This window comes from Heliconius melpomene, chromosome 4, assembly GCF_056956725.1.
Source record: "Heliconius melpomene rosina isolate 202511_hmr_F chromosome 4, ASM5695672v1, whole genome shotgun sequence".
Classification (NCBI taxonomy): Eukaryota; Metazoa; Arthropoda; class Insecta; order Lepidoptera; family Nymphalidae; genus Heliconius; species Heliconius melpomene.
Genome location: NC_140392.1, coordinates 7,639,771 through 7,658,311, shown reverse-complemented (window position 1 = coordinate 7,658,311; position 18,541 = coordinate 7,639,771). Strand labels below are relative to the sequence as shown.

Below are 18,541 nucleotides of genomic sequence, written 5' to 3'. Positions count from 1 at the left end.
AACATAAATGAAATTACACATAAAATGTATAATATGGATGGTTTTCAAGTATAGCTGGTGGAATTTTTTTTATAAGGATAGTGATGGGTGCAAGACAAATTAGTAAAAACACAACGGGTTAAAAATAATAATATAATATATTTATAAACACTTGTGTTAGAATATTCTTAAAAATCATTAATTTATTTCTCACGTACTTATCTATCAATTCATTAATCGATAACATTTAAAAAAAAAAGACGCATTACCCTCGATCGATTTTAAATTACATTTTTTTTTAACATTACGCGAATAACCCGATATATGTATCGGGGATTTAATTGCCAGCTTCATAAGAAAACGTTGTCATTATTTATATATTTTTTTTATTTTGTTTTCATCAAAAATTACTGACAGAAATTATGACACACATATAGAAATATATCAAATCCATATCAAGCATATACTCATAAATATCATAATACGTGTTACCATCACTCATTAAATAAAATTATTTAACTAATCTCTTTCCTATCTTTAAGTAAATATATAAAAGTTCATAATAAATCGCAAACAGTGCACATCCCGATACATTAACAGTAAATATTCACCCAAATCGGAATAGTTACAGGAATGTCGTTTCTTCATGTCTTTTCAGTGCAATTAATTTTAATTTGATTAATATAATATTAACGACTCATTTTTGGTCCCAATGGTGGAATGTAGAAAATCCCTAACATTAATAAAACATAGATACGATTAATCGCGACTAATCTTTCATTTTGACAATACTAAGAAATAAAGATATAAACTTAAACTCTCGTTCGGGACATAAAAAATAGTAATTTGTGTAGCAGATTTAAATAAAAAAAATTGCACATGGCAGTGTGTCGTAGCGAACACTCGATATGACGTTACATATTAAAATAAAAAAGACAGCTGGCAATTACTTTACATTTAGTAACATCTAGTCGCCCGCCCGCTTCACTACACGGCTAATACAAATATACGTATCAAAAAATAAGAATCAAAGCATAGTTAATAAATAAAAAAAATGACACAAAAAGCGCGCCTAAGCCATATTGTCGCATTGACAGCTGTCACATTTGACAAGCGTCATTCGGAGAGCAGCCCGGGGTTGTCAGATCTCTCTAAATCTCTCGTCTAAATATATTGTGAATTATTACCATTTCCTCGCTCTGGTAAGAAAATACGCAATGTCTCTATAATTGGGTTATGCATTGGGAACGGAGGTCCCTTCCGCTTACCCTGCTATATGCAGGATACATCATTTAGCAAATTTTTTTTAATCTTTATCTCTATTTAATTACATTATTAAGACAAGATCTGGCAGCCCCAGAGGTGCGTGTGACATTCACAGGGCGTAGTGTGGCGGGCGGGGGAGGGCGGTAGGGGGAGAGGGAGTGGGGGATGGGGTGTACTAGTTCACATGTTCTGTATGTCGTGGAGCGTGGCCTCCATCTCCTCCTGCAGCACTTTGCTCTTTTCACGCTCGCCCACCAGGTCGTCTGGAAGTTGGTACGCGCGACGTTCAGAACCACATGAATCGATTCACAATCTCGATATTGGCCGATAAAAACTTGGACCTTCGTGTAATTTTCGTTAATATGATCTTTAGAATCATCTTGGATCGTCCCAATATCGAGAATGTTAAACCGACGGGTTAAAACAAAAAAAACATTTAATTAAAAACCATGCAAAAGTCACTGACAATAAATCTACAACAGTTCGGGCTTTCTAGCGGAACATTTAAAAACTCCATGCTGACAAATAAACAAAATCACAACTGGAAAAATATATCAAAGTGAAAAAAAAAAGTATGTCAGAATGTATTTTCCCAATTGATTAATTAAAACTAAGTATGTTACTATGAAAATAAGAAAAAAAAATATATAAATTAAGCTAGAATCATAGCGCAATGAAAGTAAATAAGCTGACAAATCTGTAGTACAGCATTGAAACTCAAAAACAGCTTGATGGCTGATGGCTTCAGTGCGTTCATGTCAAAGCTTTGGTTATTCATATGTCATTTTGTTACAACTTGACTTTAGAGATAATCTGAATCGTACACTTAACCGACTGCTGGATAAAACACTTATCTGGAGAACCTTGAACACTATCATTAAATGATTATACATTTTATTTCCTTTTAGAACACATTTCTTAGCGTACTCGAAGCAATTTACTGTTTTACATATTATCATGTTTGGTTCACTCAATTTCAATATAAAATAAATATTTTTGATGTGGTATCTGATTATTAGGGAAATAATATTACCTTCAAGCCTGTCGACCTCCTTCTGGAGTTTCTGGACAGAGCGCTCAGCGAATTCAGCGCGAGCTTCAGCCTGGAATAGTTTGACAACATTTTAATATACAATCTTTAAGTAAACAGCCTATTTTCTTTTTAATTTTTAGTTAAAGTAGGTATATACATTTGTATTAAAAACCAGTTCTTACAATGTAATTTTACATTATAAAGAAAATAGACTGTTTCGTTATTTTTACCAATTCATGCAACATTTACTTTAAAAAGGTTATTTTAATCAAATTTTTAATGAAAATTTTCTATCAAAGAAATAAAGAATTAATTTATATCCAATATTTAAAAAAAAACGTTTTAATATTAAGAAACAAAAACAAATATACACACTTTTAGCACAAAAATCTAAATATTACACAGTAAAATGTAAAGCGTTCCATTCCATGCAATTTACCTTTACCAAAAAGCAGCATTGTGCTGAAGTGACGCTACAACTGAATAATAAACCTTCACCTTACTTAAATACAAATATATAAACGAATAATAATTATAGGAATGTGTAATGCGAAAAGGGTAGCTTTAGTCACAGTATAATTGTTTTTTCATACTAACACTTTTATAGATAAAACTTCTATGAATCATATTTCTAAAATTTATTAGATTATCTTTATTTTGTATTTCCAAATAAAAATAATCTAAACATAAGTGTGAAACTGTGACCAAAGCCCCCAAGGAGAGGGGGACTTACTTGCGTCAATTTCTGCGAGAGGCTGTGTATCTTATCCTCGACGTGTTCGCGGGACGCCATCGCCTGGCACACAGACTCATTACACAAGTGACAAGCCAGCGGGCTTGCTGACCGTGTTGTGACTTTACGATACTAACAGATCGATTTGACATCGATTATTAAACAGAAATGGATAGTAAATGGATTACTATATAGGAAAAATCCCGCCATTGGGAAAGAAGGAAAATACCATAATTAAACATTTACAAGCAGAATTTTTTTACGGAATCAACATAAGTGTTATGTTAAATATAAGACAAGTAATTGAGAATATTTATTTATAAGGAGATCTTGTAAAAAATACAGAATATAGGGAAAAAATATAAAAAATATAATAAATCATAAGGGGAAAATAAAGCATTGACCCAAATCTACGATAAGCATAAAATCAAACTTCAGGGAGCTACTACAACTAAATATAACCCACAAACGTTCAATCACAACACAGCCGCAAAGTAATACATACATGATAAATAATAAATAAAGAAGTAAATTAATACACAGGTATATATATACTAGAGGACAAAAGACCGCTTTAAAGATACATAGATGAAGCACCAACCTCAGCCAACTGGACTAAACGAACCTGCACCAGGGAAAAAGATCCTCATGCCCTTATACAACAATCCACAATATATACAAAAATAATTACAATTTTATAAGCAAAGACTTTGACCTCTTTTTACGAAAAAAATTTGCGGACGATGAGTATGAAGTATTTTTTTTTAAATAATTGCAATATTTTTTAAAATAAAAGACATTAAATAAATAAAAAAATATAGCACATATTACCATATGTTTGACAATATACACTTTTGTATAGACTGACATACAAGTTACTATGGTAACACGTTTTGTACGCGTCAATTGATATTCTAGTTATTATAAAATTATAATTTACGTAACATCGCTACTTTTCTATATTGGAGCAGTAAAGAGGATCTCCTTCACCAAACACACATGAGCATGAATCGAGACTAAAACCGCAACCAGTCCTATCTACGAGGTTCCTTGGTTTCCTTCGTGTTACCTCTTTGAGTTGAGCGTCGAGGAGATGCACCTGATCCTCCAACGATTCTTCTCTTTGTGTCGCCTGTGATTATTTTAGGTTAACGGTACACAAAAACAGCGAAAACGAAAATAAAACTCCATGCAGTATCCTACAGTGACCGGCAACGGATTTATTAAAAGTAATTATTATTTAAATTTAGGTCATTAATAAATTAATCCATAGATATAAAGTACGTTTTTTTTAGCAGCTCTTTACTAAATCCGTCACTGTTTACACAAAATACTGTGCCACTGTGAGATACTTGTACGAAGATTAGAATTAAAACTCAACAACATCATAACTGTTAAAGGAAACAACATCTAAAATGGAATCGAAATTAAAAGAGGAAAACGGCAATAGTCGCACTACTGGGACATACTCGATTAATTATAAAAATAACAAAAATAATGATCTTTTATTTAATTTCCAATATTAAAGAAAAATCGATTAACGACAATCCAATAAATCAAATTAAATCGGTAATTAATCGAGTGCGCCCATCACTAAAGGGTGTGCGCGTACAAGCGTACAAAACACTCATATGAACCGATCGCGTTCATTTCACACCTCCTTTAGGCGGGTCGTGAGAGTTTTGATTTGGTTTTTGTACTCCTCCTCGCGTTGGTTGGCCTGTTACAATTATACTAATTATTGTTCTGTTTGAAAATGTAACTTATTATCATTTTATTTATTTAGGCTTTTACAATATAAAAAAATAGTAAAATATAATTAAGTTGAAAAAAAGCCAAAAAGTAAAAGTAAGAAGTTACATTGAAGAATTACCAAAAACTATTTTGCGGTGAAATCATGTATCCTATATAAATTGCTGAAAAAAAAATGAAAACACATCATCCTACTTATCAGTTATAATCTACATACAAAAGTACAAATGGCACTGTATGAAAATATTTAGGAAAATTAAATATATTCTGTTACACTTTTAACTTCTTAGCAAAAAATGAAGAAGAATTTGGTTGGTGCATCATAATTTGTCACTTAACCCTAGTAATAAAATTTTATCATAGAATTGAATCTCATGATTATTAGCATTCCTAGCTCATTGTTCATATTTATTGAATCTAGCCGAGTTAATGTAAATGAAATTTTCCAAACATACCTTTTCCTCAGAGACTTCCAGGGATTTCAGGTTGTTACCGACAACGCGGAGTTCCTCTTCAAGCTCGACGATTTTGCTGCAATTACACGTGAACACTTAATTTCATCCATAATTAAAAATAAATATCATTAAAACTACCGCATCAAAAGTTTGGTTTAATCAGAATTAACATAATTTCATAAATAATAAATACTTTAACAATAAACTGAGTGTAGTAAGTACTTAATAAAATTTAGAACTTGGCCCTTATTTACAACAAATGACTTGGACATTGGCCTTTATTCATCGATAAAATGAATCATTGGATGACCTAAATAGTTATCAATTTAAAATTAAAAATAGTGCACTTAACAATACTAGGCACGATCATGCTGGTTACGAATAAATTCTTGTTGAGAGGTGCCATAACTAAGTGTTATATCGTAATAAAAACTATCGAAAATCCATGCAAAACCAAAAAAAAGGTAATTATAGCATTATAATATAATAATATAATCAATAGGAAAATAATTCCAAATATTTAGAACACAGACGACAATATCATGTGTAAACAGATAATAAACTCTTGGCAAGTTGTTTGGGTAAATAAATAATATTGTTGTCTCTGTATCAACTATTATTGACGATTTATTTGTTCCCAAATAGAAGAGATCTTAATTTCTTTTAACGTCATAATATAAGAATTTGGGGAAATATGTTGTCAATAATGTAGATGTCTCGCCAAGATATCAATTCTATAGACATTTCGAATTAAATATAGAATATTGTCATATAAACAGTATGCATCTTGGCAGAGACGGAAAATTAAAGCATACGTAAGCAAGTATAGTGTTGTGCTATTCCTAAATCCGTTTAAATTTTGTCGATTTAAAAAAATAAAAAATTAAAACTATTATTATTATTATTTTGGGTTCTTTAATGATGGTCATATTTTCGATCGAAAAAAACTACTACTATTACATTCTGTGTATTAGACTCTATTGCCATTCAATAAAAGTAGAGCGTCGATTATCCGAACTTATTAGTTATAGCTTACTTCGAACAATCGAACTGTTTTCAGCCATTTATCCACATGGATAGTAGTGTAGTAATATAGCAAAAATACTACATATAAATGTCTTAAAAACTTATTTATTACTTAATTATAATGCACTAAGACCACACGATTTAGCAGCAGCAGTTCGAATAAGCGGTAATTCGGTTGATCGGACGTTCGGATAATCGACACTTTATCGACCTATGTTTGTTAGGTGTTTAGATCTTACCACTCGCTTTGCTCAGCCCTCTCCTCGGCCCGCTCGAGGTCCTGCTCCATCAGCACGAGCTTGCGCGCCACCTACCGCCGCCAGCGTTAGTACACGCACGCACACACACACTACGCCGCCGCTCTCCACTTCGTGCATTTATGTATACAAACACATGTGTATTGTGCTTTTTTAAAATTCATTTTATATAGAATGTGCAATGGTGAAAAATTATGCAATTTCGTTAAGTATATCGGTTTTTACTTTTTTGAATACATATCGATTTCGAAACGACTGTGCAGTGGTTGTGACACGTATTCGCGTTTTAAAATTCATCTGTTGGGAGTGAGATGAGGGATATAGGCAAGGATATGGATATTATAAATTTTAAATTGCAACATTTTATATTTGCTCAACACTAATTTTTGATATCAATGTTGATTTTTTTTACTCATAATATTATTATACACCTCTAATACTTGTTCCGCGGACATCACTTCGATAATGCAAATAAAGCGACACGAAATAAAAAAATACAATAAAAGTTTTTCACAAAGCGGGTAGCGGAGAGCGGCGTCGGAACGTAAGTAAAAATATAAACGAGGGTTGTCCCAAAACATTTAAACTAAAATTTAGTTTGATAAAAAAAATTAACGAAATAAAATCTAAGTGCTATCTAGTGCGTTATTATAATCGTTATGTGATGTGTGCGCTTGCATATGTGCGGCACGCATACGGCCAGTAATTCTGGTGTAATGCGGTGCATATCTGAAAACGAAAATTTCCCTATACCACACATACTCCGGCACGGACTAGCCTACGCCCTACACTATTTAACATAATATGATACACACACTAAGGACAGAAATTTAGTCGACACACGGACATGATAGTTAAGATTGCGTAAGAAATATCCATGAAATGGGGCAACCCTTGTTTGTTTAAAACGGAGAAATGATCCTTGCAACGAGACGACTCTTGCAAGCATCACTCTCCGTCATACTTAATTAATAGTAATGCAATATCAATTAATTAAAAAGACAACACCTCAGTTAATCGCATGACTGATGAAAGAAATTAGCGCAATTTCTCCATTTCACCTTCCTCGACGACCTAGAGTGGACATGCAAAACAGCAACGAATCGATGTTAAATATCGATATCGATAATACGAATTACGGTGCAATATTAAAGGCAAATGAACAACCATGCAAAAAAAAAAAACGAGAAAACTTGTAAAACAAAGCCACAGGTTTACCACACTATCACTCGATGTTACCAGATACACCGCAAAAGAATTTATTTTTAATCTTTAGATCTTTTTAAATTTTTTTAAAGTTTGCATCATAAATGTTTCAGTGCAAAGTAACATTGATTAGATAGGAAACCCGCGGCGGAATTGATGAGACACCTACGATTCGCCGGCTTCGGCGCGTTCTTCCGCACGCTCCAAGTCAGCTTCAACCATGGCCAGCTTACGAGCCACCTGAAGATATCACAATGTTTTAGAAACCTGCTAATCCACTACTACACTACCGAGGGTACGCTACTAGTAAATAAAAAAAAGATAATATTTAAATTAAACAAGGGTATTTCAATTTAAGTTGCACAATATTTTAAAAATTATATAAACTGTTACTAAGAGGTCACTACAAGATATTGGGTAACAAGTAGCCCAAAAAAAAATCATTCAGTAATTTCTTATAGCTTCATGTGCAATAAAATAAAATGTTCATATAATAAATAATTATAACACATCTGAAAGTTACGCAGACGGCAGTACCATGAACCGTTAACGCTCTCGTGTTGTATCGGAGGTTCACTTGGAAGTTAAGCAACTGAATCCGTATATGGAAACATTACTTATGTAACGACATACACGAAGCATGGACTTGCCCTTATAAGGAAAAGAAACGTACGGTCATGCACGATACGTCTCCATTTTGGGCTCGACTTTTAAAATTGACACAGGGTCATATGTCAGGGGAATTAGGACAGTAATATAGAGAAGCCATCTGTTTTAAACACATGTTACTTTTTTGATGATTCGCAAAATACTGTATATGAAATAATGAAATGTGAGGCTAATAATATATCTTATCAGTGATAACGTCTCGATTCCTAAGTATCTTATCACTAGGAACCTGCTTCTTATAGCATAATTAAATCATGCCACGGAAATGAATTTGAAAACATTAAAAATTATTGTCAGCTCGAAATGGTTACATTAGTTTTACTTTTTAAGGCAACTCAACATTTTATCGTGTTAGTGGGTAGGTAATTTTTCAGTAATTTTATTTGTTTCTTTGAAAACGTCTAGAGTCGACCGAAAAACATCATAAACACACACAGAAATCAATGCTGCGATAGCGAAATTTTGTTAATAAAACAACAGAAAAAATATTCACAACAGAATAATAGCCTGGTTATGATTTAGGGAGATGCAAAAACGACACAACTCAAAGGACCTCATCGTATTTCTTGTCAGCCTCCTCAGCGAGGAACCTGGCCTCCTTGAGCTGGTTCTCCAGAGCGTCCATACGTTCTTCATCGGCCAACGACCTGTTCTCCAAAACCTTCCTTGCGCTGAATCCCATAATAATATCGATTAACGAATGACACTAAATGGATTTTTTATGTCGATGATTGTGATTAGAAAAGATTATATTTTGGAATACTATAACGATGATTCAAGAGAAACCCAAGTTAGAAGACATGCAAAGAACACATTGGCAAGAAACGTTTAAAGCGACAAATTACTTGAACGCTGTGGAAAAATACGGTTAAAATTAAGAACGAGCATTTTTAAACATGGATATTAAATGTAGTTTATATAAAAAGTAAACATAAATATATTAAATTTTACTTTAAAAATGCTTTTTCTTATACAAATATATTATAAACTTAAACTAAAACACTCATGAAGATTTCTCAGAAATATCTTAATAAAAATTTTATTCCATTTAAAATCAGAAACGAGTTTTGAAAGAATATTCTTGTTCCAATGATGGTGATAAACAGTTTCTGATTTCAAAATTTAGTTTAATGTGTTGCCATACGTTAAGAAACGTGTTTTATCTGTGGTGCGATTTGCAATATTTTTTGCTATCGTGTTGAATAAATGAATTGATGATAGCATGAATCGCAGCGCGTATAGCCACATGTATGGAATTAATTAGGGTTGCTAACCTTTGGATATAATATGATACAACTGAACGTACCGTTAATTTGATAAAATAGTAAGTAAGTGAAAATGTAAATACGTTTATTAATTACACATTCTGTTAAAAACAAGTAAACGTACTTGCTTTTTGGGTATATTTTTAAGTACAAATTATATATGAGTAAGCAAACTCAACAAAACCCACAAATGGAACAATAAATTAGCAACCCCAAAGCCTTTCTCTTCCTCGTTTCTCAACCTATGGCAGTGTTCACTAATCACCTCTTCATATTTCTTGTCTGACTCCTCAGCAATGAGTTTGGCCTGAGCGAGCTGCGCCTCCAGTATCGCGACGCGGTCGTCCTCCATGTTGGTTCGGTTCTCCAACGCCTTGCGTATTCTGGTTAGTGCGGGGCCAAACACATGCATGTTATCGATACACTATTTGATGGTTTTTTTTGTTTTTTTTTTAGTTTCGTTGAAATTTTATTATTATTATTTTACTTTTTAATATAATAATTTTTAAAGTAAAAATTATACTTAAGGGTTATTTCAACGAAACTAAAAACCAATAATTATAAGAATAAATATAAGATTTTTTTAATAAAACTCAAAGAAAATGAAATTTAAAACAACAAAAAGCAGTATGGCGAACAAAATAGTATGAATGTACAGCTAGAAAACACACGAGGTTATAAATATACTAGATAGGAACACTCATGCATGAAATTTTACAAATTAATGGAAATGAAATTATAAAAAAATATATATACAACTAAATAAGGTTATATTTAAATAAATAAAGAAAATTATATAAAGACTGAAGTTAAAATAATTATGAATCAAAATTATTCTTTTAACTAGAAAGTTAATTCTAATAATGATCATTACATAGGAAACTATACATAAACTGTATGTTCAGTCATAAATGTATAAATGTATATCAAATAACAGGCTTATATTTCAATGTCAATAGACTTATATCGCAAAGGGTCATATAACATAAAGACTAGGCTACTCCTATAAATCAATTCTGAAAACTTTACGATTGACTAAAAAGATTCATGAAAGTTTTGACTAAATAAAAATAACTTTAATTAATTAATTATTTTTACTGTAATTTAATTGTTATCAGTTAATAATAACGACTCACCGTTCCGATTCATCGGCAGCTTGGCTAGCCTCGGACAACTTAGCGGTGGCGGTGGCGAGACGCTCCTCAGACCTTTCCAAGTCTTCTTCGAGGAGCTGGATGCGTCGGTTGAGCGCAGCAACTTCGGATTCAGCCTAAAATGATGGGCTTCATTAAAAAAAATCCATAAAAAACATAGAAAAAAATTCTGTAAGGAGTTAGTAATTTAAATTACCGTGTCATATTTAATTCTCCAAATGAAATTATAAATAAAATGTATATACGTTTAAATAATAGTTTGTGTCATTCCTTAAAAGATTTCCTAACAAATACCTACTTATACCGAATATGACGATGACAAACAATGACAGACATCACGTTACCAAATAAGCGTCTATAAATGTACCGATTTGCATTTCCTGTGAATCCAATGTAAATGGAATTCCAACATTAGTACATCACTAATTAATTAGCAATTAATAAACAAATGTAGAGAAATCATTATATTCCAAGTAACGACAATTCCAACCAAAACTAATAATTATTACAATAAATTTCAAATTCAATATGACAATCATACTGAAAAATCAAAGCTAAATATGGAATAATGACGTGACGACTGAACATTAGTGATGTGCCAAACATGTGATTTACCGTTGCTCTACCGATTTTTACCGTATTGTCCTAAAATTTGAAGAGATGCTACTCTCGGTACTGACATTGTTCCATGTCTTACGCATCAGTGCCGCATTGTTAAACGTCGTCACATTATACGTGTTAGGAATTAACCACCATTTGGTGTATTTCGCTAGGAATACAATTTATATTCTACGGCTACGCGAATGACTCTGACATCACTTTCGTCCTTGTTGCGAGGAAGTTCTCAATGATTGGTCCCAGTTTCTCATCTATCCTGTGTTATTATTAATGCGCAGACTAATTTATTATATTATCAACGAGAAGATTTATCATTTTTGAATTTCGAACGTTCAATTTGCCGATTGAATATAATTAAATTAACGACTTTGAACTTAGCGTTTAGTGTAATTAAATCCACATAATACGGCAATGTATAGCTCATTTGATACTGAAGTAGAAGCAATATTTCTTGAACTGTGAAGTGGTAATCAAATAATACTATTCATGACTAGTCAGACTAGTCACCTTGAACTTCACAGAACATATTCAACCCGGCGTCTAAGGTTATTCTATATTAACTAATGACAACTTAGCTACTTCTAAATTGTAGGGGTCAATAACCTTGTCTATCTTAATGGAAATTTCGAACATGGGGAAAGATGTAAGTAATTTTCCTATAGTAACTGATCCGCTTTCCGTTATAAGGCTTCTCTATAAGTTACACTTCAGTTGGCAAGGTAATGGATTAGTATTGTAAGAGGGTACTGTACCTACAGTGTTCATTATTTTTTTCTATATCGCACTAGCGCTATTGATTGATCGAACAATAGTCACGCCATCGAATACCAAAAAGCAGTCCTTTGAAATGTACAATACATATAATTTGATTATTTTATATTATTCCGAGGATATTTTACATAACGGTAAAGCTATTAATAGTTATTTTTAAACTGTTTCCGATATTTTTAAAGCATCTACCAATATTTTGCATAACTTACTAATATTTGTCCTCATTATATTATCATTAACAGAAATCGTTAATGCAGCTACTCTTTATCGTACCTATAGTTGCTAAGCTTTCTTTCTAGGAATATTAGAAATATTTAAATGAGACATTTTTTTTGTATACTACTAGCCGATTGTGCGTGACTTTGAATAATTACATTAAAATGTACTCCTGTGGCCTCTATACCAATGCTGTTATATTCTAATGTTAGTACACGCCTACGAAACGCTATAAGTGTCTTCTCAGTTCATCCGCATTTGTTGTAAATGAACATAATATATCGCAGAATGAAGCATTAACTTTAATGCTTATCAAAATATAAGACGAATATTAATAGGTGTAACGTTACGTAGCTTAGATTTACATCCAAAACAATCTTGGAGTGAACATTTTTCTTATCGCGAACACCAAAGCTGATAACGTACAGGTATTACATTGGTGTAAAAAGGAACATGACTTGAAATTGGAATCTTTAAGGACGTTACAAAATTTTAATATTTCTTTCCCTAAAGAATTATATATAAATAGATTCGACAAGTACAGTTTAAATAATTTTGGCAAAATACGTTTAAGCGTTGCAGCCTTATAAATTACGTCATATGACGATAACGGCAAGAAATCGGACACGCCTTTCTGGCGCCGGCGCGAACCTTCGGGGACGTCCGTACTGCTCCGAACGAGAGGAATGCATTGAAGGGTGCACAGTCCACATCATGTGGCACAAGCCTGGCTGGTACGCGACCTCCAACGCACCAAACCTGTTACGTATAACTGAAACTGACACGCCGTGTACCGCTACCGCTAAACTATGTTAAGAACAAGCCAACGACTCCTTCATCCCGATATTGGATTTGCAATTCACGTTTTTTTTCTCTCAATAACACTATTTCTCAGTGAAGAGACCACGGTAGCAGTATAAAAAAACATATTCGCTCTCTCATTCTAACGAATCCCGCAAAGAAGAATTGAAAAGAGAGGTGAATATGCGTACGTCGCCGGCACACCTAACTATGGCCGGACATTACTCACTATAGGTAGATAGTAATGTTACTTCTATAGGGCTACTGATAACTTTTAGGGCAGGACAATGATATTTCTAACACAAAAAACGCGACACAAATTAAAATTTCACAGATACACTACACAAATATATAGCACATATCTTACTTCTTCTCTCCGCATTATTTCAACTTGTAATCGTTTATGATACTCCTCACATTCGTCCTTATATTTCTCCATTTCCTCTTTTGTTTGACGCATTTTCTTCTTTAGTACATCCAAAATGGTTCCTTGCTGCATGTTAGTCGTCATGTTGCTCACTTTTATTTAATTAAATACGTGTAAAAGCTAAAAACTAGAGACACCTTCGCCCTAGTCGCGAAAATGCCAACTGAGTGCCCCGTTCGTTACTGTCCGTATCGCGGAGATACCACGGCCCGAATGAACACTGCCGGCGAATAAAATGGCCGCCGCTGACTTAGACGCTGCAACTTTATCGTCACCAACACTAATGACGTTCCTTTTAATGCAATGATTTTTAACTGATAACAATTAATAATAGTGACAAGGATAATTGGTATTTAATAAAAATTAAATTGCAACAAGATCGGACATAATTCAACGAACGATTACTTTGACAGCAAACTTAACCAGAATGGTAAACGTCACAAACACTCGACCGTGCGGCACACACTAGCACCACCTGTCAAATGATTGTAGAAGTAACTTCCTGTGGGGTCAAAACAACCTTTCAAAAGAAAATTAAAAATTTGGGATAGGTGAAACGCTTCAAAGGGCACGTACAAAGCCGCGGAAGTTACGATAGTTTGATCATTTAAAATTGTATAACAATTGTGAGAACTATTTTGTAAAATTACTTCATCAATATGTTATATATTGATCGTCAATGGGTTCTATTTACGTTTAATACCTTCCAATAATAAAATTTTATGGTACAAAGAGAATAGTTCCAAAAAAAAAAAAATAAGCATAATTAATGTAATAAATTAGGTAATTTAATTTAACAACTCAGTTTACACCAATCAGCGCCATCTAGGAAATAATTGGCAAACTAAGTTGAAATACATGGAAGTCTGGTAACAACCAACAAGTTAAATAATGTCCAACAAGTTTGAGCAGTGGAAAAATGTTGAACGTGTACCACGAATAAGCCAAAATTCATGGATGACGTAATTTAGAAAGTATGCGTCTGCTTTAGACTGTCTTTGCTTTAAATACATTTATTGAGTAACTCTAGTCTAATTGTTTTATGAATCGCAAACTATTGTTATTAACTATTAGTAAAATTTTATTTTAATACAGATGAAACAACCTTATATTTTAATAGAGTTGGTGCATGTTGAAGAATGATAAAAGAGTAGTGTTACACAAATCATTCTCTCCACATTCCGCTTCTTTATTAACATTGCATGCTGTTTGGTGAAAACCAAAGCCACATTTAGTTTTGTCAAATCGACACCTATATTAATAGTGAAAATGTACTATCCAGCAATATTTTAAAACTAAAAACTCATCACGTTTAGTCGGACACGAGACGTGTCAATTACGGCACAATTGCCTAATTTACGTAGCAACAGTAGAATATTTAAAGTAATACGTATTTTTCTACTATGAATACAGTATTTAAACCAAAAGGAAAATTCCTATTTCAAATACAAAAATATGTTAATACTTCTTGTCTATTTAATTTTGTTACTTTTCCTATATTTATGTAGCTTAAATTATCATGCAATGTTCTTATTACCTATTTTCTTATATTAATAATAATAATGTTAGACGTTATTCTAAAACACGAATTTTCAAGCGCGACACATCTTAATATCTGTAAATGATCTCATTTTATTTGACCCGGTTAATTCAACGTCGTGTTACATACAGGGGAAACATCAATTAACCTTGGCTGCATTTCAGCTGAGTACAGACTATTAAAAAACTATTAGTAAATAAGATAATACAGATAATAATTTATTATCATCAGATCTTAAGATTTTTATGTAACGTTAAACGTATGTATGTGAAAGTAAAAATTTCACGTACTTAAACAACATTAATTAATACCAGTAATATTTCAATAGAGCTGCTTATAAAAAATTAAAATAAAATTTAATTTAAGAAAGTATTAAGAAGTGTAATAGTGTAACAATTTAAGAAGTATGTAATAATGCTGATTATTATAAAATACCGGTTTGGAACTTTAGATTGACTAATTTGAGTTCATTAGGCAAACAGGTAGTTAGGCTGCACAAAAATAAAGTTAATTGTTTTTATTGCAGCAGCAAAAATAACTCAAAATCACAAAATTTCGTATACAGAGAAGAGTAATTACGTTAACGTAAGTCATAGTAATTTATGGTAACTGTTAATTTTTTTTTTATACATTGGTAATTTACAGCATATCTGACCTACAAACTATTTCAGTCATTGTTTGTTAAAAAGTTATAGGTTATTATTTGGTTTAGCATTTATAACTTATATTAATAACAATTTAGAAAATGTAAGTAATAGATGGCACTTTAACATTTAGAGTAAAATAGCAACCAATATCTATCTCGAGTCAAGATGAGATGATCTTATCAGTAAACTAGTTTTATTTATTTTCAAGTACTTGAATGATAACGAAATAAGTAGATATATCATCGTGATCAACATTTTTGAATTCTACGGTTAAATTCTAATTATCTGTATCTTTAGCCAATATATTTTACATCTTAGAAGTATGTTTATATTGTATTTTTCATTCGAATAAAAGCTGAAAACTAAAGATAAAAGTTGGTCTGTTACGACATCTAGCGGTGGCAAACGTAATCGCCAGCGTAAACAAGACAAACGAAATGTCAATGGCTCAGCTGATCGCCACGCGCGGATTTAGACTCGCTTCGTAGAACAGCTTCAAGACTTTTCCGACGGAACGCGATTAAAAATAGTTCTGTGCGCATTTGGCCCACGCCTGCCGCACTCACACACACAACCAGAAGTCTAATAAATGTAGGACGTTACCCTTTTTAATGCAGTATTCTTTATGTTCTGCAGCTCGTTCTTGATGATAGAGAATTTCATCATGGTGTCGGAAGAGAAGATAGAACTGCCGAACGCTAGGCCCGGATAGTCCGCACATCTTCGTCGCCGCCTGTTCTCCCGCGCGGCCAGCACCTCGGTGCATTCGCTGGTGCACCTGAGCTTTGCGAGCTCGGCCGTCTCGGGATCATCGTCGGATATGTCGGAGGCGAGAGCGGGCACATCGGCGCCGTCTCCCGCCGACCTCTCCTCTCGGAAGGAGAAGTCGTCGTCCGAGCTGCCGTTGGAGTCCGGACCCAATATATCGAAATCATCATCTACATTCGGTTCTGTTTTTGTATTCGAAAGTGCATCGTCACTATTCGTCCTTGTCAGTTGAGATTCACTAGCACTGTGGACGGGCGCGGGGGTGGGGGTAGGGGTGGTTGCGGGTAGGCGCTCCCCGCGGAGGCGCGGGTGGTGCTGGTGCCCCCTGCGCCGCACGGGGGCGCGCCCGTGGGCGTGGGGCGCGGGCGCGGACATCACTGCACGCCGCGATCGGTGCCCGCCGCCATGTTGACTGACTGACGTTTTCAATAACAAACGTGGCGCTGTCGTCGCACAACGAACGCCATCTTTTATTAAATGTCAAACAGTACTGCTTTACCGACACGACACACTTTTTATTTAATATACTAATCGCGGCAAAATTTAAAATGTTATTAAAAGTTTTGAAATTAAGTTAATTGAATTTAATGAGTTGAAATTGACTGTTAAGTCACGTTTATTTTTCATTGTATATCTTATAATTCTATACATATTTAATATAAATTAGACAAATCAATATGACGTACTTTTTTGTTTACTTTTCTAAAAGTGGAATGATATACTTATAAGTAATAATAAAAATAATAAGCCTAGTATATATATGTGTGTAAAAGAATAAAGTGAATATAAACGCCAATACTGCAAATCAAACGTGCTACACAAACGCCCGTTAGTCTAATTTTACTCAAACACCAGGCAACGAGCCCATATTCGGTGTCAGGTTAAAAATACCCCGCTGACGGTACGCGCAAGCGGAGGAAATCTGAGTAAGACTTGCGCGTGTATGAATCTACAAAAAAATTATAAACAATCACTAAACAGTAATTAGTAGGGATTAAATTTATGTTTATATATTACAAGCGTCTTTTACAGTAAAGTCATTAATCATATATTTATTAATTATTCTTTTAAATACATTAATGATCATATGCAATTTCGAAAATACTCTTTAAATTCACACCTTAACAATTTAAAACAATTTTAACACGTAGTTTGAGCAGTCAAATATTCACAGCTGTTTATCCGACCGCATTACTCGCATTGTGACAACATTACTCAATTTGTTCTTACAATAGATTCATAATGTAACTAAATTTTTGTTTTAGATTTTTCTAGATTTCTCGTACGTAAGTCTAAAATATTTTGTGATACAACCCTACATTCTCAACTCTCCGCATATTTGCAAGAAAATATGTTTTTTATGACGGAACCCAACGTGATATTTATATTATTAATATGTCTATATAAATATTACCTTAATAGGTATGTAGGGCGTATAATTAGACTCGGGCTACTACAGTGTAAATTTTTCATATATAATTAAATGATATTTCCTGTTATTTTCTTCAAGGTCATTCATAACTAAATAAAGTAACAGGCTCTATTAACCTAGAACGAACAAACAGTATAATTGATTAGATTATTTAAGCGAAAAGAGACAAATATAATGTAATTCAATTTTACTTTTAGCGTTAACAAAATATTAACGTAATGTTTATTTTTCACAGTTTTTTTTTCGATCGCGAGGTTAATGCTGTTAGCCCTATTGGCTTTTACAGCAACACCTGGGGGAGAGGGAATAGGGTACTCTGTCCCTGAAGAAATGCTAACACTAAGTGGCTGCCTGTGAGGAAGTCGACGACTGTAAGGGCGCCCCCTGTGGGACTCGAACCTCGGCTTGCGGCCGTCGAGCGAACTGAAGTTTCACAGTTAACTTTTTGATATTTTGAACTTTATGGAAAAAAGAATGACGCAATTAATGACGCACGGTATTTAATGAGCTTGAAATCTGGTCTAGT

The 18,541-nt window shown here is 33.4% G+C and overlaps 1 protein-coding gene across 50 annotated transcripts in view; it reads right to left on the bottom strand.

Moving 5' to 3' along the window:
• Tm1 (tropomyosin 1) overlaps positions 1-18,541 on the bottom strand; it is a 30,274-nt gene that overhangs the window by 4,621 nt on the left and 7,112 nt on the right. For 3 of the 50 annotated variants that reach the window (XM_085208378.1, XM_085208365.1, XM_085208374.1), the window contains exons 4-9: positions 10,778-10,911; positions 8,930-9,047; positions 7,877-7,947; positions 5,219-5,294; positions 4,669-4,731; positions 2,279-2,348 (exon numbers count right to left, since the gene is read on the bottom strand). In XM_085208378.1, the coding sequence (XP_085064504.1) occupies positions 2,279-2,348; positions 4,669-4,731; positions 5,219-5,294; positions 7,877-7,947; positions 8,930-9,047; positions 10,778-10,911 (532 nt within the window). Of the gene's footprint in view, positions 1-118; positions 1,509-2,278; positions 2,349-3,011; positions 3,075-4,080; positions 4,144-4,668; positions 4,732-5,218; positions 5,295-6,483; positions 7,231-7,876; positions 7,948-8,929; positions 9,048-9,906; positions 10,025-10,777; positions 10,912-13,568; positions 14,107-16,418; positions 17,008-18,541 lie in introns of those variants that run through there. The other 47 variants (XM_085208386.1, XM_085208371.1, XM_085208363.1 and 44 more) reach the window with 46 other exon arrangements.